At 41.3% G+C, this 23902-nt stretch overlaps 1 protein-coding gene across 2 annotated transcripts in view; it reads right to left on the reverse strand.

Annotated features, from left to right (window-relative positions):
- Positions 1–23902, reverse strand: part of ANK3 (ankyrin 3) — a 430392-nt gene that overhangs the window by 362760 nt on the left and 43730 nt on the right. The window contains exon 2 of one of the 2 annotated variants that reach the window (XM_064145162.1): positions 18172–18210. In XM_064145162.1, coding sequence (XP_064001232.1) covers positions 18172–18210 — 39 coding nt within the window. Of the gene's footprint in view, positions 1–18171; positions 18211–23902 lie in introns of those variants that run through there. The other variant, XM_064145163.1, reaches the window with a different exon arrangement.

The following is a 23902-nucleotide window of genomic DNA, read 5'->3' on the forward strand; positions in this document are numbered from 1 at the left end:
TTGAATATAAAACACAGAGAATAGCAGAAAGTATTAAAAGCATCAAATTTCCAGATTGATGTAAGTTCATCTTTATTTTATGACTGAGAAAAAGCAATTGAAAGGAGAAAATCATGAAAATGCCTTCCAGAAAAGTCAGCTAAATCCACAAGATCCTCATGAGCTATAGAAGTTACACTCACAGAAATACAGTATTTTCTTTTAATGTATCAGATCAAGATCCTGAAACCTGTGAGCAATTTTATTTCACTATTACAAGAGAATGAAATGAATTATTTTAGAGAAAGTCTTTTTCTTTTGTTCTCACCATCTAGAGGTGTTTTAATTGGCAAGAAATTAAATTTCCCCCATTTTATGACTCTTTTGCTCACGATGGTAATCGGCAAGCAATCTCTCTGCATTCGCCTTTATCCACAAACTTCATCTTAGTTTTTGTCCCTTATCCTACTGAAAAGGCAAAGTGAGAGCCTGGCTGGGTGGGCATCTGGTTGCCAGCAAAGTTCAACTCACCACACCAAAGAACACCAACCTACAACTATCATTGGAATGGGCTGCCCAGGGAGATGGTGGAGGCACCGTCCTTGGAGGTCTTCAGGAAAAGCCTGGGTGAGGCGCTTGGTGCCATGGTCTAGTTGACTGGCTAGGGCTGGGTGCTAGGTTGGACTGGATGATCTTGGAGGTCTCTTCCAACCTGGTTGATTCCATCATTCTATGATTCTATGATTATTGTCTGGAACCACTGCACAGACCTCATTACAAAAAAGCATTTATCTAACCTGTAATAGTATGTTCTTTAGAGATGCACACAAGGAAGAAGATCTCACATTCACTTAATCTCTATGCTGAAAACAAAATGTAAAAGATTCTTTTTATTCAGAAAGATCCAAAAACTGAGAGGGGGAGGAAAATTAGTAAAATATGACTACAGCCAAAATAGTCTCTTTAACCCAAGTATATTTTCCTATTTCTCTCATCAGCTAGAAGGTGAATAGGAGAAAGAAGCCACCATTTAAAATAGCTGAAACATAAGATGTCGTTTGCCATTCTAGCATATAAAGCTTATGTATGCAAAGCAATTCTTAATGTGCACTTAAGGTCTAGAGTTCCACATCTGCAATTTTTTCAACAGCACTGCAGAAATGATAGAAGTGACCACAAGCAACAGAAAGGGAAAATAACTTTGTCTTTCTGAAGCCCTGAATCAGGTTAAGTGCAACAGAAAATCTGTAATGATTCACACCTGACAAAAGTTTTTGCTATGAGATGAATCACACGAGTGAAAGGAGCACTGAGTGCAATGGTTCTGTCATGCTTCACAAAGCTCACCTGTGCTGAAATTTTAATGTACAACCTGCCCTCTACCATGAGTGCCCACTTTCAAGTACTCCAATAACTTGCTGAATACAGACAGGAAGAGCTATTCAGGACCAGAAAACAAATAGCACGAGGTTGCAGAAGAAGGTCCCTGGGGGGAAAAGGGGTTGATTTCCTCTCGCATTATCTACACAAAACAACCCCTGTTGCCGTGGAACAGCTCATTGCAATTGTTCGAACTATTTTTCAATTCATATTACTCTATAAGATTACAGACAAGAAAAATACAGTAAATCTAATGTAGAGGGAAAAAAAAATATGAGTGAGCACCAGAGGATTCAAAACAACCTTGTGAATGATGCCAGAAAATTAGCCAAAACATGAAAGCATGTCCCTGATCAAGAAGTCCAGTAATTATTATCCAGATGTCTCCAAGGCAATAGAATGAAGAAGATACATTTTATTTTAAAATAAATAAAATGGATGAGGCACTTAGTGCCATGGTCTAGTTGATTGGATAGGGCAGGGTGATAGGCTGGACTGGATGATCTTGGAGGTCTCTTCCAACCTGGTTGATTCTATGATTCTAATTCTTAAAGATATTGTATTAAAGTAGCTGTGATCAAAACAGACATTAAGTGATAGTGGTTTACAGATTCAGAAAGCTCACTGCTGGGACTCCAGATTCTGAAAAGATTCCAACACTCCTTTTAGAAAGTCCCTGAAAGGGTACAGTACTCAAAATAAAATTTGAGGTAGGAAAAGATCATTGAAACCAATTCTTACAATCCCATTGCCAAGTCACTCTTGTATTAATGGATAATTACCTCCATTTCAAAAGATTTTCAGGATTAAGGAAAACTTGACTATTTCTGCAGCAAACAGCAGGTAACTAGACACTTAGTAGAGGTAGAAAGGCAGCTCTTCAAGATTTCCACTTAAAAGCACTGTCTCAGGTATCAATCCACTGTTACAATCTCACTTAACTGTACACATTATTTCCCTAATACTCTAAGCTGTATTTTACTTTATTGTGCACATTTACTCATATACTCTTTAGAGCTCACAAATTATCCAAGGGATATGCACATGAAGGGTTTGTTTTGGGAATTTTCTGCACTGACAGTCCTAAAACAAACAAAACCACTCTTCCAGCGAGAGCTTTTATCCAACGAAGAACATTGCTGTGCTGGTTGGGGCTGGGAGAGAGTTCATTTTGTTCACAGTAGCTACTATTGACCATGCTTTAGATTAGTGCTGAAACCATCACCAACAGTACAGAGATGTTCTTGTAATTGCTGGGCAGTACTTGCACAGAGTCAAGGACTTTTCTGCTTCTCTCCCCATTCACCAAGTGAGTAAACTGGGGGGGCACAAGAAAGTGAGAAGGGACACAGCTGGAAGAGCAGACCCCAGCTAACCAAAGGGATATCCTATATCATGTGACCTGATGCTCTGGGAGAAGGAGGAAAAGAGGGAACATTCAAAAAGATGGTCTTTGTCTTCCCAAGTAAATGTTACTTGTGATGCAGCTCTGCTTTCCTGAAGATGGCTGAACACTGCCAATGGGAACTGCTGAATTAACTCCTCTTTTGGCTTTCCTTGTGCAAGCAGCTTCTGATTTACCTATTAAGCCTCTTTTATTCCAATCCACAACTTTTATTGCCTTCACCTTTGCAATTCTTTGCTCCACCCCAACACTGTCTGAGGAGTGAACAAATAGCTGTGTGGAGTTAGCCACTGGCTGGAGTTAAACCCCAACAGTCGTTTTAGGCCATACCTTCTTTGTCACACATGTCTAACTCCACACCATTTGCAGCATTGTTGGTGTCCTGAGAGATGGTCAGCCTCTTGTTGATGCTTATATGCACACTTCAGCCCCGGGCTTTTTGGCAGTTTTTTGGGTTTTGTTTATTTGTTTGTTTTTTTCTGGCTTTGTTGGGAGTTTGACATGATTTTTGAGCTTGTAATTGCTTACTCTCCTTTCAGGCTCCCATTAGCAGCTCTAATCATTGTACTGGTCTAAGATTATCTGGTGGAAGAACAGACACTTTTCCAAGCTGAAGAAGACAGAAAAGTCATCAAAAGGTCATAAGGACAACATAAATTGTTTCAGCCCTTCAATGTGCCAGTGGAAGTCAAAGGCCTGCTAAAGAATTATATGACAGAGCACAACAGTCACTAGCTCTGATAATGCAAAGAAATTGACTGGTGAGGTAAGCAAGAAGCTGAAAGGCTCTTTGCTTCTTACCACCTCAGGATCTCTAGCTTCCTCAACCTTCAAGGGGTTTCCACAATCTTGTTTCTATCCAGAATGCTCCTAACATCAGCATCATTGCTGCCTTAATCATACCAAACAGGATTCAAGCAAGGGATATTCTGACAGATCTGCTCCTCTGGCCTCCAAACAGCAGTTCTCCATCAGGTTTTGTGAAGTTTTCCGTGGTAGGTAGAAGTTACAAGAATGTCTAGAGAACATCACAGAACCACAAAATCAGAGAATGTTAGGGGTTGGATGGGACCTTGCAAGACCATCCAGTCCAACCCCCATGCCAGAGCAGGATCACCTAAAGCAGATCATGTAGGAACACATCCAGGCAAATCTGCACTGTCTCCAGAGAAAGAGACTCCACAATTCTCTGGGCAGCCTGTTCCAGGGCTCTGTCATCCTCACAATGAAAATGTTTTTCCTTACGTTCACATGGAACCTCCTATGGTCCAGCTTGCCCCCCTTGTCCAATCATTGGAGGTGACTGAGAAGAGACTGGCTCAGTCCTCTTGACACTTACCCTTCACAACTTTATAAAAATGAATGAGGTCACCTCTCAGTCTCCTCTTCTTCAAGCTAAAGAGACTCAGCTCCCTGCACCTTTCCTCACTAGGGAGATGTTCCACTCCCTTCAGCATCTTTGTGGCTCTGTATTGGACTCTTTCAAGCAGTTCCCTGAGGTCCTTCTCGAACTGCAGGGCCCAGAACTGGACACAATATTCTAGACGCGGGGTGACCAGAACAGAGTAAAGAGGAAGGAGAACCTCCATCAATCTACCAACCACATCTCTTCTAGTACACCTCAGGATGCCATCAACCTTCTTGGCCACAGGAGCACACTACTGGCTCACGGTCATCCTGTTGTCCACCAGGACTCCCAGGCCTCTTTCCAGAGAGGGCTGCTCTCCAACAGATCAGCCCCAAACCGACACTGGTACGTGAGGTTGTTCTTTCGCAGATGTAGGACTCTACACATGTGAGTGTAATTTGCAGCTTTCTAGTCAAAACTGTTAAAAACCTGTCATTCTTGAGTGCAAGCAAGGCATATGATGGTTTAAGTAAAAACATTGGCATTGGTTTTAATGCAACCAACGTAGATCAAGTTTGCAAAACAAGAACAGCTAAACTGTTAACTTTATGTCTGCCCAATTCAATTCTCTTTCCACTACTATTAATTGAAATATAGAACAGTTTAGGTTGGAAGGGACCTCAAAGATCACCTAGTCCCAACCCCCTGCAATAGGCAGGGACATTTCCCACTGAAAAAGGTTGCTCAAGGCCTCATCCAACCTGGCCTTGAACACCTCCAGGGAAGGAGCATCTGCAACCTCCTTCAGAAAACCATTCTAGTCTTTCACCATCCTCCCTATTAAGAACTTCTTCCTAACATCTAGTTTGAACCTCTCCTCTGCCAATTTAACCCCATTATCCCTTGTCCTGTAATTACAAGGCCTTGTAAATAGTCCCTTCCCAGCCTTCCTGTAGGCCCTCTTCAGGTACTGGAAGGCCACTATATCTCCTCAAAGCCTCTTCTCCAGGCTGAAGAGCCTCACCTCTTGTAGCCTGTCCTCATAGCAGAGGTGCTCCAGCTCTCTGATCACCCTCATGGTCCTCCTCTGGACTCGCTCCAACAGTCCTTCTTGTGTTGGGGGTTCCAGAACTGCACACAGTACTCCAGGTGGGGTCTGACAAGAGCAGAGTACAGGGGAAGAATCCCCTCCCTTGCCCTGCTGGCCACTCTTCTCTTGATGCGGCCCAGGACACAGTTGCTATCTCAGCTGCATGCACACTGCAGGCTCATGTTGAGCTTTTCATCAGCCAAGACCCTCATGTCCTTTTCCTCAGGGCTGCTCTCCAGCCATTGGCCGCCCAACCTGTGTTTGTGCTTGGGATTGCACCAACCCAGGTGCAGGACCTTACACTTGGTTTTGTTGAATGTCATGAGGTTGGCCTGGGCCAGGTCCCTATGGATGGCATCTTCCCCTCTAGTGATGTGCCACACAGATTGGTGTCCGAAATGACTTCTTTCTCTAAGGATGTTTAACTCTGCAAGTTAAAATCTTATTTGGTCAACATTCAGTTTCAGGTAGAATTTCCTCAGAACAAACATTGCTTTTTCTAAAACTTTATATCTGATAAACTAGCATGAGGCTTTTGCAGGCTCAAAGTAGGTGAGGAGTTACAGTCATGTAAGCATCTTAGAGAGAAAAGCTCTTTTCTTTCATCGACAACTGAGCATTAAAGGATTCCTAGGGAGACCTTTTTTACTATAACAATGATGAACTGAAAAAGTTCTTAAATTTGTTTACCTATTTTCCTTATTTCTGTTCACATATTTGAGCTGCATTATCACTAACTGGAAAATACTCAAGAGAAGGAAGCCTTCACATTGAAATATGCAGATTTGCTATCCCAAAAGAATTAAACTGGACTTGACAGGTGGACTACTAGATAAGGAATTGGCTGGAGGGAAGTGATGCCATCCAGAGGGACTTGGAAAGGCCTGAGAGATGGGCCCAAGCCAACCTCATGAAGTTCAATGAGGCCACGTGCAGGTTCCTACAGCTGGGGAGAGGCAATCCTGAGCACAAATATAGGCTGAGTGAGGAGTGGCTGGAAACTGGAAGAGAAGGACTTGGATGTGTGTGATAGACCAGTCCTCTCTTGTCTCAAAATAACACGTGGCAGGACTGGGCTGATTACCATAATGTCTTCATAGTCTCAAACAAGGTGTGACATACTTTGAGTAGACAGAGTGATGGCCTTAATAGTTCTGGAGGAGAGCTGCTGGTCTAGTAGAGAGCATCCATGCCCATAGCAGGGGGGTTGGAATCAGATGATCTTCAAGATTCCTTCCAATCTAAACCATTCTATGAATCTTTCAATCTTGATATTTTATTGTGCTTCTTGAACTTGTGTTACTGCTCAAAGAATCTTCCCAGCTCTGTTCAGAAAAAAAGTAGAATTTTTAAGCCCATGAAGTGTACATAACACTTGTGAAGCACTGGAACACAGAAGTTCCACCTCAGCATGAGGAAAAACTTCTTCACCGTGAGGGAGACAGAGCACTGGAACAGGCTCCGTGAGAGGTCGTGGAGAGAAAGCTCTGAAGTCTTTCAAGAGCCACCTGGATACATTCTTGTGTGACCTGCCCTAAGTGATCCTGCTTTGGCAAGGGGATTGGTCTAGAGGATCTCTGGAGGTCGCTTCCAACACAGCATCCTGTGGTTCTATGAAATAGCTCAAGTTTGTACAATTCAGCTTCAAGATACAGGAGTTAGCTAACAAACACTGTTTTGAGTTACTGAGTGCTTTGGTAACTGAAAATTAAGGACAGCATTGTTTACTGTCTCTAACACTTTACCTGCTGATTGATTAATCCTATCAGGCTGAACATGGACACAGGAATTACTGTGGAAGTAAAATTCCATTAGATTATTTACATAAAGAGTTTGAGCTGGCATCTCATTTTTCTGTTGACAGCACTGTGCACACTCTACTCTTTGCAAAAACAGACTATAATTAACTTCTTAACTGTTTCCCTTTGCCTTTCATGCAACCCATTCTCCTTCCCCTTAATTTTCCTTTTGGAATAGTGTTATTTGCTGCTCTCTCTTCCACAGGTTCATTTGCCTCTTCCTGATTTGCATTGTGTGTGCAATGTTCCATCTCTCAGGACAATCTGAAATCTCATACTCGTCAGTGAATTTTTATGTGAACCACTTCTTCACCTGTCTCTTCCATGTGTCACCTCCCTCTACACGCCACTTTGGTAGCACATCTCACTGCACCACCCTCTGAAATCAGTGACAGCTCTGTGGTGTTTGTCCCTCCTACCATGAACACTTAGGATTTTGTATTCATCTCTTCATCTATTCACTTTCAGCTTCTTCCCACTCTCTTCCTTGCAACTTTAAGAGATCCAATTCCTTTCCGGGCATAGCTAAGTACTATAAAAAGGCTTAGGTTGGGAAAGACCTTCGAGGTAATCTACTCCAACCTCCCTGCCATAGGCAGAGACACATACGAACTAGACTTGGCTGGTCAAGGCCTCATCCAACCTGGCCCTGAACATCCCCAGGGAGGATGCATCTACGAACTCCCACAGCAATCTATTCCAGAGTCTAACCGCCCTTGTACTGAAGAATTTCTTTCTAAGATCTAGTCTAAACCTACTCTTTCCTCAGCTTGAAATCATTCCCCCTTGTCCTATCACTCTAAACCTTTATGAAAAGTCCCTCTCCAGCCTTTCTGTAGGATCCCTTCAGGTACTGGAAGGCAGCTCACTTCCGACTTACATTTTCTTGTTGTATCTGTCTCATTCTGTGTATAACATTACAGCTAATTCATTCTCATACTCCTGGCATGTACCCTAATTTTTACAGCATCTTTCTCCATCTTTTTAAACTCATTTTCACTTTCAAGTGTAGCATTTTCTCTGATTTGTTTCCTCCCATATGTTTTCTGCCTCCAAGGTCTTTCTCATCATCCATACTCACTGAACCAAGCATGGTTATTCTTTCCAGCTTTGGTTTCCAAACAGGTTCACCAGTTCCTTTTATCCTATACTTTGTATATTCCAGGTATTTGGTGTTTGGGTTTTTTTAATAGCACTCTTTGAGGTGAATTAAACAGTGCTTGAACACCACATAACAGCACTCTATTGGACAGTGCTTCTTTCATAAGCAGTTCTACAAGGAGCCTGCAAAAATGAGTCGGAAACCAATTCTTTATGTGCACTTATACCACTACCAACCCTGTGAGCACTGGCATGGGACACCTCAGCCCAATGTTTGGTGCACACCTGTCACAGGAGGCCAAAGTAGGCCTAATTCGTGCCCTGGCTTGTCCAGGCATGATATCCCACACTCCCCCTTCTCCTTTACTGGAGTGGGGAGCAACATGGGAAAGAAGACAAAAGATCTGGAGACACCAAATCTGCTCTTATGGGAAAGAAGGTGCATGCACTTGTTTATACATGTCCTGTGCTTTCCCAAATATGGGTAGAGCAAATCCCTGGCTTCACCTAATATGGGTTTTGGCAAAGTACCATTCTGACTGTGGCCAAATGGTGCCATCGGGACTCAGGCAGTTGATAAATCCACGTGAAGTTGTAGACAACATGCTCTGCCTCGACTCACTTCGTCTTGGCAACTAGGACCAACTGCTTCAAATCAGCTTTGCTATCTAACAACAAACTTTGATGCTTCAAGCTTGTTTACCTGGAAACTTTGTCATGCCTTAATTTACCAGGAAGAGGCATTAAGTGCCTTCACTCCATAGGCAAGAATCATTGCAAAAGCTGCCTGAATCAGCCAGCCTTAGCATGAAAGACCCCTCCAGCAGGTAACAGCAGCCTGGACTACGCAGAAGGGGTAAGACTTGTGCCCCTGAGAGGCCTCACCACAGCTTACATGATGAGAGAGAGAAGGTTACCGCCAAAGCCACAGGACACTGTGCTTGTCTGCACACCTGCGAACCTGGAAAGGACACTATCCATCTGAGAAGGAACCAAGACCAGGTCACAGACTCTGCCAGAGTCCTGGGGAAACTCCCAAAGCCTCCAACAGGTACCGCACCACCGACAGCAACCCTTCCAAGTGTTTGGGGTACTGTATGGAGCTCTAACTCAGACATACTATTTTGTGAGTAACTATTCTAAAAAGCCTCTTTGTAATTCAAGCTTTTGCTTTGGTTCCATTGCTCTATGCCTTAGCAGAAAGGAGTCTCTCAACTGCACCTAGAGAACAAGTAGCATACTGCACCACAAGAATCTCCAAAAGTTCACCTCAAGGTTTGCATTTCTGGTTTTGCCTGGTTTAATTGCCTGTTCCCTGTGTAAATATCCACAACCATGTGTTCAAATCTTATAAATAAGTTTTGTGGTGACATTTAGTATTAATAAATGTCAAGAGTTTTAGAACTATTTTTGCCTGGTTATTAATATTAATAAACATAATTCATATCATGCCAAACACCCATAGTCACTCTGCTGCCCAAATATTGGCATTACATAATCACTACAAGACCATGCTGTAGCTGTTTCTTCTGTCATCAGCAAGGGAAACATCCCTTACATGGACTTCTTCCACATCTGGCATTCCTGATTTCATCCAGTTCTATGTTGGACCTTCTTACCCTCCACGTCAGAACACTTCTTGGTCACAAATTACTATTGCTGGGCAGTTACAACTAGAATTTCCCCCTTTGCAGGCTCCAATGCCTTTCATTCACCCCCTCTTAAGCCCCACTGTGCCGTGCTTCTTCAGTTTCTCATGCTCTTTGGATGAGTGGCTATCTTATTCCTCAGCTTTGCCTCAAGGAATAGTAGGAAGGGATGAAATTATTTCACAATTCACACCTTACTGGGAAAAAAAATATCCAAGAGAAGTTACATATCCCATCACAACAAGCTTTGCCTCTCTGCTTCAGTGGAAGACATCCCTGTCCTCTATTCTAAGGAAGTCAGGCAGAATACTGTCAGGATAACAAAATACAGAGTAGATTCTATACTGAAGAAGTACAAGGCCATCATTTCTTAAGCAGACTTGCACCCCAGAACCCCCCAGCATACTTCACTAGGTGTTCTCACTCCATATTCTGGGCGATGTCTTGATGCTGCAAAAGACAAAGGTTGCTTGAGTGCAGGGACTTTTCCTTTCCCTTAGCTATGTGTTTCTGTGAGCAGCCTTTGCTCTAAGTGAGGGTTCATTTATTACCCCTCCTCCTACCGGTGCTGTCCAGCTATAACAAAGTGATCACATAATGGAAGTCTGGAGATAAGCCCAGAGGCTTTGCCATCTTCCAACAAGGCATTGTTTTGGCCTCTAACTTTGGAAGCCAGGAAAATATGATATTGGAATCCATCCCTCCTTTCCAGCACTCTGTGTATAAAATTGCTGCATTAAGAAGTAAAAAATAATTTCTTGCAATTAGAGAAGTTCAAAATTGTAACCTCTTTGAAAAGCAGGCAGAAAGAAAGCATTGAGAACTAAACCCAGAAGTCTTTGTAACTTTTTTCTTTCTCCTGAGAAAAAATATAATAAAAATCTTACAGGAATACCTAAAGAAACAATCAATAGCAACCAGTTAGCTTCAAAAGAGTTGACTAAGAACTCCAAACTCTATAGGTCACTGGTATCAGGGAAAAGTAAAAAGGAAGAATTTTACTGATTGATGGTGTGAATGATAGCCACCATTATTGTTCCTCTGCTATTTCATTATCAAAAAGCTTTGTAATTTCTGCTTCACAGAACCATAGAATGGCTTAGGCTGGAAGAGACCTTAGAGATCATCTACTCCAACTCCCCCATCACTGGTAGAGATGCCTCTCAACCAGGCTCAGCTGCTAAAGGCTTCATCCAGTCTGACCTTGAATGTCCCCAGGGAGAAGGCATTCACAACCTCCCTGGGAAACCTATTCCAGAGTCTCACCACCCTTGTACTGAAGAGCGTCTTCCTAAGATCCACTCTAAAACTACTCTCACTCAGCTTCAAACTATTCCCCCTTGTCCTGTTGCTAGACACCCTTATGAAAAGTCCCTCTCCAGCCTTCCTGTAGGATTCCTTCAGGTATTGGAAGGCAGCTCTACAATCCCCTCAGAATCTTCTCTTTTCTAGACTGAGCAACCCCAGCCCCCTCAGACTATCCTCATAGCAGAGGTTCTCCAGCTCTTGGACCATCTTTGTGGCCCTCCTCTGACTTGTTGCAACAGCTCTGCGTCCTTCCTATGATGAAGAAACCAGAAGCACATAAGTATTCAAGGTGAGGTCTCACCAAAGCAGAGTTGCATCCTCTTGATGCAGCCTAAGACATGATTTGCCTTCTGGGCTACATGAGCACACTGTCAGCTTATGTTGAGCTTTTCATTAATCAACACCCCCAAGTCTCTTTCTTCAGAGCTGCTCTCAACCCACGCTTCACTCAGCCTGGATTTGTGCCTGGGATTGGGCCAACCCAGATGCAGGACACGCATTTTGACTTGTTGAATCTCATGCAGGTTATTGTATTGCCTGCTTGCATGGATTAAGATAAAACAGATTCAAGTAAATCTTGAAGGAACAACCTGTCTTGCTGTGAATCATTATTGTGATTTAGGTGTTTATGAAAATGTTCTAAAAGGAATAGCATACAATAGGGTCCTAGCTAAAGCAATATTTGAACACCAAAAACAGCTATTCTAGCTGACTAGTTTGTACCCCAGAAGAATGGGAGTTTTAAATAAATAAATAAATGCACCTTTCCTTCCCTCACCATGGTTTTCAGTTTTCACCTTTGCACGGTAGACAAAACTTGAATTAGAAATCCCAATTACTGTATGCTTTTACAAAAACCACAACTCTGGAACACTCTCCTGCTCTACCACACTGCATCTGAATTACTTCACCTACCCCAGTTTTTACACATGTCTTATTACCACACAATTGCTTATGTAAATTGTCCTTTTTTACATCAAGTGAGACTCAGATGTTTAAATCAAAATCCTTAATGCTGCCTCTGCTACCTACTGCTCAGTATGCCTTTATCTTCTGACTGCAGTGCTCTGCATGGAGCTTTTACACAGCTTTGTCTTTGCTGCCTTCCAATACCTGAAAGCACCCTACAGGAAGGCTGGAGAGGGAGTTTTCAGGAGGATGTCTAGCCATAGGACAAGGGAGGATGGTTTGACACTGAAGGAAACTAGGTTTAGAGTGCATCTTAGAACAAAGTTCTTCAGTACAAGGGTGGTGAGACTCTGGAATAGGCTTCCCAGGAAGCATGGGGATGCCTCCTCCCTGGGGATGTTTGAGGTCGGGCTAAATAAGGTCTTTAGTAGCTGAATCTGAGAGGCATGCCTGTGATGCAGGGAGGTTGGAGTAGATTATCTCTAAGGTCCCTTCCAACCTAAGCCATTCTATGATTAAAATAATGGCCTATTTTACAACTGAAAACCTTGGTTGTAGTTTATCAGCACAGAAACTGATGAACATTCTGTGTCTGAAAATAATAAAATAATTTTTAAAAAAATCTCCTGGAATTTCTAGTAAGTATAAGAAGAAAAAAAAGAGAGAAAACAAAACAGTTTATTTGACATTCATCCATTTGATGTGCACTTACATTATATTTTTAACCTCCCAGAGGATCTCAGAAGACTTCTGATGTGTGCTCTTGATGTGCATCAAAGCTAGACATGAACACAGCTAAAAAGTCAATATGAAGTGCACACACTGCTGGAAGCAGTTTTCTATATCTGCTGAAAAGCCAAAGCTGACACATTCATTTCCCCACCACCACTGACTGGCAATAAAAACTGCCGTTTGAGATAAAATTTTGGAGGAGGGACCAACTATCTCCTAGGTCCTAGGTCTACGATGTATGGACAAAATAAAAAGAGCCAAATAAAACCTTTTCAAAGTCAACATATTTTCCTGAAAATAATTTGGGTTAAGATTTTTGTGTGTGTGTGTGTGCTTCAAATAAACACACACACAAAGAGTTCACCAAGATCCTCAATTACTCTAACGTCATCTGCTAGAAGCAAGGTTAAAAAGAAGTTTTCCACCTGCCAAATCCCAGGATCTGGCACTGCATACAACTGGATCAGGAAACACCAGGTAATGGATGCAATTTTAACAGTGTTTAATCATTCTATATAATTTCTGCAAGGACCATTTATCCTCCAGCAGTTTTACACCTCCCATATTATGCAGTACTGCCTGGAATGGGCTGCCCGGGGAGGTGGTGGAGTCACCGTCCCTGGGGCTGTTCAAGGCAGGATTGGATGTGGCACTTGGTGCCATGGTCTAGCCTTGAGCTCTGTGGTAAAGGGTTGGACTTGATGATCTGTGAGGTCTCTTCCAACCTTGCTGATACTGTGATACTGTACTGAGAGTCAAGCTGTTGTCTTACAACCAAGAGTGTCAATCTCAGAGTCTGGGTTTTGTTTTTTTTCTCCAGTCCTTTCTTCTGGCTGCTTCTATTAACTCAATTTACCTTTAAACAAAAAGGCCTATAGATGCCAACTCTTATTTCCAAGCCTATATATCAAGCTCCTGACCAGACAGCTAACTGGCACAAGTGAGTGAAGTGGTGAACTAGATTTCCAAAACGCTGCCATCTGATTCTCTTCCCACACAAATATGTAATTTAAGTAATGAAAAAAGCTTTCATCTCAAGCATCAGCTTGTTCAAAGCTCTTGAAGTAAGTAAAATGCTGGAATTTGGATTGAGTCATGACAAGTTAAAGCTCTAACAGTAAGACATAACCTTCTGAACAACAATAAAAAGAACATCCTTAATGTCAAGCAGAAGAGAAAGCAATTACATTTTCAGACAAGGACTGTCAGTTTAAAAACATGCAATGTGATCAAGTTGATCTAGAGCTTTTCACAATTTCTTGGCTTTTTCATTTATTTTTAAGCTTCACCTGATTTTAAATATATTTTATATTCCATTTTTCTTTCATTACAAAAATTAAAACTAGCTTGTTAAGCTACTGTTGGTGAAATTCAAAGGGAAAAGTGTTTGCCTTATCTATGAAGGCATACAGTAACTGACACAGTGTAATTCCATCTGGGTATGTGTTTTAAGCAAGCACTAGACTTTAAGACCTTAATGCAGAGGTCCTCAAACTACGGCCCCCCAGGGTCCTCAGTCCGTCCCGACGGTATGTACAGACCCCTCCTCGCCGGGGGCTGGGGGGAAACTAAGCAGCCACTTAACTCCGCAGCCCCCAAGCACCCGCCGGGGCTGGGGGGAAACCAAGCAGCCACTTAACTCCGCAGCCCCCAAGCACCCGCCGGGACTGGGCTGGAACCAGCGCCTCGTCCTCGACCTGCCCCCACCATGGGGCGCCACTCGGCTACTAACCGCGCCGCCGCCACCCGGTCCTCCTCCTCCTCTTATTTCTCATTGGCACTCGAAGAAAGCAACGATGTTCGTGATTCTGCACAACAACTGATTTTCATTCGTGGGGCAAATGACTCTTTCGAAGTCACAGAGGAGCTTGCTACACTGAAAAGCATCAAAGGAACAACTACAGGAGAGGATATCTATGAGAAAGTTTGCCAAACTATGAATGATTTGGAGCTGGACTGGGTTAAACTATTCAGTGTGACAACTGATGCTGCTCCTAGTATGGTGGGGTCCATGAAAGGAGTGGTTGCACGCATTAACAAAGAGATGGACAAACGCAGCCATTTACATCCAATAGCCATACACTGCATCATCCACCAACAAGCACTGTGTTGTAAATCACTGCAGCTGGACTCTGTCATGAAAATTGTGGTTTCTTGTGTCAACTTCACTAGTGCTCATGCACTAAACCACAGACAGTTTCAGGAACTTCTGTCTGAGCTAAATGTTGCCTATGAAGATACTCTGTACCACACAGAAGCCTGCTGGCTGAGTCAAGGGAGAGTTTTGAAACGATTTTATGACTTACTTCCACTGGTTTATGATTTTATGCTTTCTAGAAACCAAAGAAGTACCAGAGCACAAAGATGCAGAATGGAAATGGCACCTTGCGTTTCTGACCGATGTAACAGAGCTACTCAACAATTTCAATGTCCAACTTCAAGGAAAGGGGAAGATCATCTGTGATATGTATTCACATGTGAAAGCATTTCAAGTCAAATTAGACCTGCTCATTAACCAAATAAAGGAGGAAAATTTCTGCCATCTCCCCACAACTCAAATCCTGCCTGCAGAAAAAACAGCAGTCGCATTCCCAAACAAAATATGTATGGATGTACTAAAAATGTTGCAAAAGGAGTTTCAAATTAAAGAGCTTTGTCTCCATGAACAGGACATGCAGCTTTTCCAGAACCCATTTTCTGTTGACATTGAAACTGTTGATCTGATTTACCAAATGGAATTGGTCGAACTACAGACTTGTGACTCGCTGAAGGATGCATTCAAATCAAGCAGCCTTACTAATTTCTATGCATCTCCCCCCTCAGAGGCATATCATAAACTCAGGAACCATGCACTCAAAAGCACAGCCATCTTTGGCAGCATCTATGTCTGTGAGCAGACTGTTTCCCCAAGGAAACATCTGAAATCTCCAATCAGATCCAGACTAACTGATGAACACTTGCATCACTTGCTACAACTAGCAGTAACAAATATGGAACCTAACATTGACCATCTCATTAGCCAAAAGCAGGCCCATCGTTCACATTGAAATATTATTTAGTTTTGTTGATTACAACTGTTCTTCATTTTAAATACTGCATTCTTTTTCCTGTTTTTTGTGCACTACTACAAATAAAATGGGCACAGTGTGCATAGGAATTCCTTCATTTCTTTCTAAACTATAGTCTGAACTTAATATTGCAACAGAGCTCAGAAGGCACCAAACAGAGAGTCCTCATGTTTGGCAGCAGTGTGGTGTGCAGATTTAAAAAGGAAAATGGTGATCATTGGGCAGCATAGTTTGGTGATTCTCATTGAAAGGAGTTACTAGTCAGTTACCATCATCTTTCACTGCTGAGAAAGGGTAAGCAGAAAAGTTAAGAGAATTGCCTGCTAAGAATGAATATTTCCTGCTGTTCCCTGAAAAATCCTACTAATCCTTCCTTTTCCCCCCCTTCACCACACATGGTGCCAGGTTCAGTTTTAGGTTGGGCATGAGCACAGCACAACAGGGAAACAGCAGTACCACGGGAACATAGAGCAGGTCAGCAGGATCAGAGCTAGCAACTGAGTTTCCTTAATTCACAAACTTTGTTACATAGAATCAAATAACTGGCCTCCACAAAAACAATCCTTCCCTCCATTCCAGTGGATTACCAGAGCGCCCAAATCATCTTCTAGCCCAAAGAACATCAAAGTCTGATAGAGTCATGCTTCCTCCATTAAATGTGTTAGGCTTAGCAGAGGGCATTTGATGATGGAAAAAGAGAATGAAGACAAGAGTGCCAGCTTCAGCCATTTACTCCCCTCCCTTGTTATCCTTCTCCAATTCAGAAATTTATCACACTTTTAAAGTTCTAACAGCATTGCCAGGAGATTTCTGTAGCAGTTCATGTCCTCAGTCACTGGTCACAATGTCAACAGGACACCTTAGTTCAGCCACCTGCTAGATTTGGAAGTATAATCCAAGAGGTTTCAGTTCGACCAAGATTATGGCAGTTTCTTGACCAGCCTTTGTCCTTCCCAGCTGAATCACAATAGCTTTGATAGCAACATACGATTGCTTGTAGCAGCAAAATTCAAATACCAAGATTTAGAAGTGCTTTAAACTGCAAAATCATAGCATGGAAAATTGAGTGATAGACTTGTCTATGGAATCTTATGCATTATTAGAAGCTTCAAATATGTCACAAGGTTCAGCAAATACAAAACTTAAATGAGAGACAGTTCTACCAAATGCTTTTATTGAAAAGGATAAGTGAACAATGTAAGTGAAAAATAGAAGGCCCTTGCTCTATTAAGCAGGTCTTTGTATACCAAAAAAAGTTGAATTCCACCCCTTAGGGGAATAAAGACGCATCTGAGATAAACAATCAGTGCCACTGCTTCATTAGGTGATACCACAGGTCTTCAAACATCTGACTCAAGCATCACCAGAGCCCATATTTGCTTCTACAGATGACAGTAACAACTAGGAGGAACAACTGTTGTCCTGTTGCAGCATGAAACCAGAGAAACTTAACTCAAAGTCAGCTGTTCTCTGTCTAACATCTTGCCTAGTAGTTTGTCAGTAACCACATCTAAGATAAGTGCCATCCAGACAAGAGGAAAAATATAAGGGAAAAGAAAATGAGAAAAGGAATCAACACATTCCTGTCCAAAACTTTCTGAAATCTGATTACTTTGTTCATCTTGTTCTAATCTGAAATAAGGAAGAAGAAAAAAAAAAAAAAAGGCACACCAGAATATTACTGAACTAAAAGCCAAGGCCATCAGGAGAAATTTACATTCATATTTGTAACATTTGAAGCCTATGAATTTCCCATGCAGGTTTCAGGTGAGGCAAACCAGATGATAATTCACATGCCAGGATTGTGCACTGATAATATAAACATAAGCATGCAACAGATCTTAATTTCTCATTGAAGTGACAAAACAGTTGAACTGATGAGGACAGAGGTAAACACTGAAGTCTACACAGCTATTGGTTTTCTAACCAAGGGCTTTGAATGAAATTGCTTTCATCCACAAGAGAACACATCTGACTGACAGACAATTTGTTAAACATAAGCAAATTCTGTAGCAAGTGGTTGTCTATCTAGGAACTTCTTGTCACAAAGATGTGACGATGCCTTTCATGCAACTCCACTTGAAGGGCTACTCTTTATTTGCTCACATAAACAAAATATCTATGGTGGTGAACACTAAACAAATGTACTACAGCAATACAGATGTTTACAAAGACAGATGAATTTGAAGAAGCTCCAAAGAAGTGAAGATCAAAACGTAAACCACTAGATAAACACATTCTGGGTGTTCAAAAACATCAGACAGTCACAAAGACTTTATATTCTCTGGGTTTTTTCCCCCAGTGGCAAGCTCACTATTATAGCAACACATTAAGGATAAAAACAAAACAATGCTGGCATCTAAGCCCAGAGAATGAACAGAAGTGGAACTTTAAAGGTTTTACCTTTCTAGGGCTTCCTGAGTGGCAGAATTTGTGGTATACCTAAAAATAAAAAGGAATTCAATTGAAAATAATTGCAATTGGTAGGCAAGGCAACCTCCATGACAGTATAAACATATACATCATCATAGAATAGAATCATAGAATCAAACAGGTTGGAAGAGACCTCCAAGATCATCCAGTCCAACCTAGCACCCAGCCCTAGCCAGTCAACTAGACCATGGCACTAAGTGCCTCATCCAGTCTTCTCTTGAACACCTCCAGGGACGGTGCCTCCACCACCTCCCTGGGCAGCCCATTCCAATGCCAATCACTCTCTCTGTGAAAAACTTCCTCCTAACATCCAGCCTATACTTTTCCCAGAACATCTTGAGACTGTCCCCCCTTGTTCTATTGCTGGTTGCCTGGGAGAAGAGGCCACCCCCCACCTGGCTACAATGTCATCCTTACATAATAATAAAATAACACCAGTAGGGTCTACTGTGGAGCAATCCAAACACCACTGTCACTATGTAGCAAAGATCTCCAGAATATACACACTACACCTCATATATAATATATAAGGTGCCATAGAGAGGCTGGAGGCTTTGCGCCTGCTGAAGCACACACTGTGAGCCCCATCCAGCTTCCCAGAAACAAGGAGGAAACTCTGTGTCTGACCAGCAGAGCCAAAGCAGTGGAGTTACTGCAGCTCTGTATGACACAAGCACAGTGATGGACCACCTGCATAGCAGTAACCTGGGCTGGATACCCTGGGCTGCTGCAATATGGAGCATCAGAAGTATGTAGTCAGAATACATTTACAGTTGACCGAAGTCATAGAATCAACCAGCCCTATCCAGTCAACTAGACCATGGCACTAAGTGCCTCATCCAGTCTTTTCTTGAACACCTCCAGGCACAGTGACTCCACCACCTCCCTGGGCAGCCCATTAGCCTGGTAGTAATGAACAGTTTCCATAATCATTACTTAAACATCCCATACTTATACATTGCTGCTGAAAACACAGTAGCTGTGAAAATCAAGACGCTTTAGGTGACAGTCTGTTTTTGTTAAGATAGAGGCTGCATTTATGGCAGGTATTAAAGTGAACATTTTAGGTTTAAAGCTTGTTTGGTAATTTAGTTTGCAAAAATAACTCAACCCACAAATATTTGCTTCATTCAGGTGAAATATAGATGCTTAATTCTTATCCAAATGATTTAAAGGTAAGAAAATTTTAATAAATCAAACATTTTACGTTCAAATGTTTGTGGGGGGAAACAAACAAACAACAACAAAAAAATCACAAAACCAAAAAAAACCCACCAAAAACAAACAAACCCCAAACATTTTTAGAGTACAGATCTACAGATTATACTTAATGACCAAGTAGAGAGTCCAGATCTACAAATTATACTTAATGTCCAAGTTACAGTAAGTGTTTCACGTTCCTTGGAAGGATGATGTCCCACTGTCTCACAGAGGCATTACATATATCAGCTGTTTTCAACCCAGAGTCTGACATGAAAAAGTGTGTGTCCTGGAAATCCATTCATACCGTTTTTATAAGCAGTTCTGTTCATTGTCATGGGGCAAAAGATGAAGTAGCTCCAAAAGAGGGGGTGCGGGGGGGAAGTCACAGACAGTGAAATATTCAGATGCTAAGCAAGAGGGAATGACAAAACAAAAGCCTTCAAAGCACCAAAGAAAGTGCAACATCCCTTGTTCTGCCAAAGCCTGCAGACAGACAAAAGAAACTACCAGATGAAGATGATGGAAAAAATAAATTAAACAAAAACAAAAAAAAAAAAAAAAACACCAAAAAAAAAAACAAAACACTAACCCCAACACAGGAGAAATACCCTTTTGATCTACTTGGATAATAACAAGAACAAAGACAGACCCTGTTCTTCAGCATAATTTAGTTTTAAGCATCTTGGTAGCTTTGCATCTGAGGCACCACCCGCAGTGGTTGACCAAATGCTTTTCCACAAGGACTACATGACTACATAAACAAGGACTTCTTGGCAAGGGCTGGAAAAGAGGCCAAGCAAATTTCATGGAGTTATGACACAAGCTCCCAGAGTCTTTCTTGGATCTCTGCAGAGTCAGGACTACCCAACTGTTCAGTTCTTCAGGTGAAAAAGCAGGAAGTTGAACCTGCCAATCTAATGAAACCCTGGCTTTTTATGGAAGTCCATCTGTCAGCTCTCTGGCTCAAAACACAAGACGACATAAGAAGTAAAAAAGTAAGAATTAATGCCAGCATGACTCCAGTAAAGAACATTAATTTACTTGCTCTCTAGAATCTGTTTAAAATATACAGAGATGTATTTGAAAAGCAAAGTTTCATAATCTTAGAAGTGGTTTGAGCTGTTTTTCTCTTGTTTGGTTTAGTTTCAGCGTTTGAGTTTATTGGGCTTTTTGGAGGTTGTGGCTACTTGGGAGTTTTTTGCCCCTCTTTTATTTTTTCTGGGTTTTCTTGGGTTGCTGTTTTGGGATTTTTTTTGTTTTTTTTTTACATATATATATATATATACAGTATTTATGTCTTTGATGGAAGAGTTGCTCTCTGTGAGGTGATCAATTTCCATAGCCATTACTATACATTTATCTGTTTTACACTGGGGGCAAAACTCTGCTTTCTTTGCAAGTAAGGCACATAAAATTGCAAAATTTACTTGGAATGCTTGTACTGTCACTGACTACCCAGACTGAATATCAACTAAGCAAAATTAGCAGCTTCATTACAGGAACAGTCCAATGAAAGGACATTTTCTAGAACTGCTCATTTTCTACTGTTTTTATAGAAGTTACTTAAAATCCTTAGGAGAAACTGAGTTCCAGAGATGCACACACTTGGTTTTGGCTTTTGTCACAGCAGGAATGTAACTTTTTTATCAGTGTGAATCCAGAATTAATTATTAACAATATCTATATAAAACTCAAGTCATTATCTATATATCATATTAAAAAAAAACCACAAACAAGTGGTTCAGAATATTTCCTTTCCTAAATAAATGTATTCTGTCTGATAGTCCCAGTAATGAAGACTGAGATATTTTCACAGTATAAGTCTCTCAAGTACTTGTTCCAAGATTTAACTTGAATACAAATGACTGTAATTAAAAACCCCACAACCCAAACCAAATAAATAGCAAACACTATAGTTGAACTACTCAATTTTTCTCACCATAAAGTCAAACTATGTTCCAGTTCAGTAATTATTTGGCTCTAATACTAAGCAAACAGCAGGATCTGCCTCTGCAAACACTTTTCCAGTTCAAATTCGTAAGTTATGCAAAATCTTACACATATCACTCAACAATCCATCCTTAGCCTACCTGAAGAGGTCTTAACAATCCCTAGTGAATAATTCATGTCTGCATTTTGTGATGATCTTACAGCACACATGGAGCAACTTCAATTCAGTTGCTGCTCTAACTTTGAGATCTGAACACCACCAAAGGATACTTAAAAAGCTCAAGGAGAAATTTATTTACAAAGCAAATCACTTCCCGAATGGAAGAATAAAATAGTTCTAAATATATCTGAAATAACAAACCAGCATCTGAAGAGATTGGCCATATGCTAAACTGTCACTCTCTCATACTGAGTGTTGAATTAAGATGCTACTGTAGCTGACTGCTTACTACAATACTGTTCATGTCACTCGCATATGTTACTTTGGCAGGTATTACAGACTTTTGTAAACTAAGCAGCACACTAGACTTGAGAACAAATTGCAGACCAGCTAAGAGTACCCAATTTTTGACTGATTTCCATGGAAATGGAAGAAACACTACAGACTGGAAAGTTATAAGGGGTAATCACTGTGCCTTTGCAATCTGCATGCCTCAAAGCATGAGAAAAAAGCAAGGAAGTTAGACAAGATTCTAGGAATCACTAACTTCTGTAGTCTGTGCAATCTATATAGCTTCATGTAATTCATGTGTGATACTGTAATGCCTATAGCACTGTAATGAGAATGGACAAAGGAGGAGAAAGGCACCCATGTTATGTATTCCCTAAGTGCAATGAATTTAACAAGCTATGTAGTTCAAACCTCTCACTGATGTGAGCACTGGAGAGTTTCTCCATACTCGGCATACGGGCAAGGTAATCCAGGAGTTAAAGAATTTTGACAGCTGCCTAATAAAAGAAAACAAGAAGCTGCACAGTCAAAGATACATAGTCAATGTTTGTAGTAGATATCTATGTACCTCTAGACAAGATTCTGGTTACTGAAGCGTTGCATCTCAACCAAACCAAGTCAGTCAATCCCTGGAATACCGGTATCAGAGCAACAAGACTAGCAACAGCCACTGTGTGCCCATAGTAGCCAGAAGGATGAGAATACTTTGCTGCTTAGTTCTTCACCATGTTTTTTTTACAACTCACAAGAATGCCAGCCTCCATGTTTCCCAGAATTTGAATTAGGAAAACAGCATTATTTCAACAATGACTCTTGAACTTTATAAATGAGATTCCCAGCATCATCATGTCCAGACATCTATAAATTTTTTTCTGACAAATTGGAAGTTGGGGGGGTCTGGGTTGCTGATTCGTGGTGAGAAGTGGCACATACCTGTATTTTCATAAACATAAAAGTACTTTCTGAGTTTTTGAATCACCTACATCTGAGATAGCCGGAATGAAGCGTAAACTGAACTTGTAATATTTGTTATTGTAAATATTGTTTTAGACTAGACAGATAGTTCTCAGCAAAACTCTTGAGTGAAATAGTTTGAGGCTAGCTGGAATATTTTAGTGTGAGGAATTAGATCAAAAGCTGTGAAAAGGAAACAATCGTGATGTCTACTTCACTCATAGGCTTGCTGAGATGTATAGAAACAAGAACATAAGCACAGATAAGACAGCTGGTGTGGGTCTCTGGGAGCCTGTGCTTTTTCTCCTCAGGCTTCTTCTGTGTAACTAATCCTTCTGCTTTCTAACTCCCCTGGCCGATCCTCCAAACTCACTTTGCACATAAGGAGAACTCTGGGATAAGGTAGAGGGGTGGAAAGAAGGTGGAAGGGTGGTTGGGAACCCCTCCTGGGGATTCTGGTTTCTGGGAGGGGTGATGTGTTTCTATACTACCTTTGACTTGCATATTTCTGTATATAGCTGTATATATTGTAAATATCTGCTTGTATATTGTGCTAAGCTGTAAATATAAAGTGTCATTTCTTAATTTTCAGCCAGCTGAGTCTAGTCTGGGTGATTTCATAAGAGTGGGGAGGCTGGTAACACCCAAACCATCACAGTAAGGTACATAGAGTGCTCTGAATGATGGAGGTTTCAATAGACTGGGCTCTTGCTCTCAATTAATTTTCTCATCAATTTACTTTTAGGCTATATTGAAGTTTCAGTAAGCGACAGTACTATAACAGTTAGTTCTTTCCACAGCTGCTTGTGTTTCTTGTCTAATGCACAAGCAGAGCTTGACAGAATACAGGCATACAGAAACCTGGCCTCCATAGAAGTACTTGATAGCAGATGGTTCAGGACAAGCTCCACAGTACAAGTGTGTACCCATGATTGTTCCATTGAGCAGTGCTGATTTCATTTTGATGCACACACACTACATTGTGCGTAGCATATTTGAGGAAAGAAATTTAATCACTTTCCAGCTTTAGAGAATTTGGCTCCAACTTGAGAATCACAAACAAGGATCCCTCTGTCATTTGCTCCATGATGAGAAGTGATTAGAAGTATCACATGTTTCTCATTACCTGGAACAGTTGCTAAG

Source organism: Pogoniulus pusillus, chromosome 6 (genome assembly GCF_015220805.1).
Source record: "Pogoniulus pusillus isolate bPogPus1 chromosome 6, bPogPus1.pri, whole genome shotgun sequence".
NCBI lineage: Eukaryota > Metazoa > Chordata > Aves > Piciformes > Lybiidae > Pogoniulus > Pogoniulus pusillus.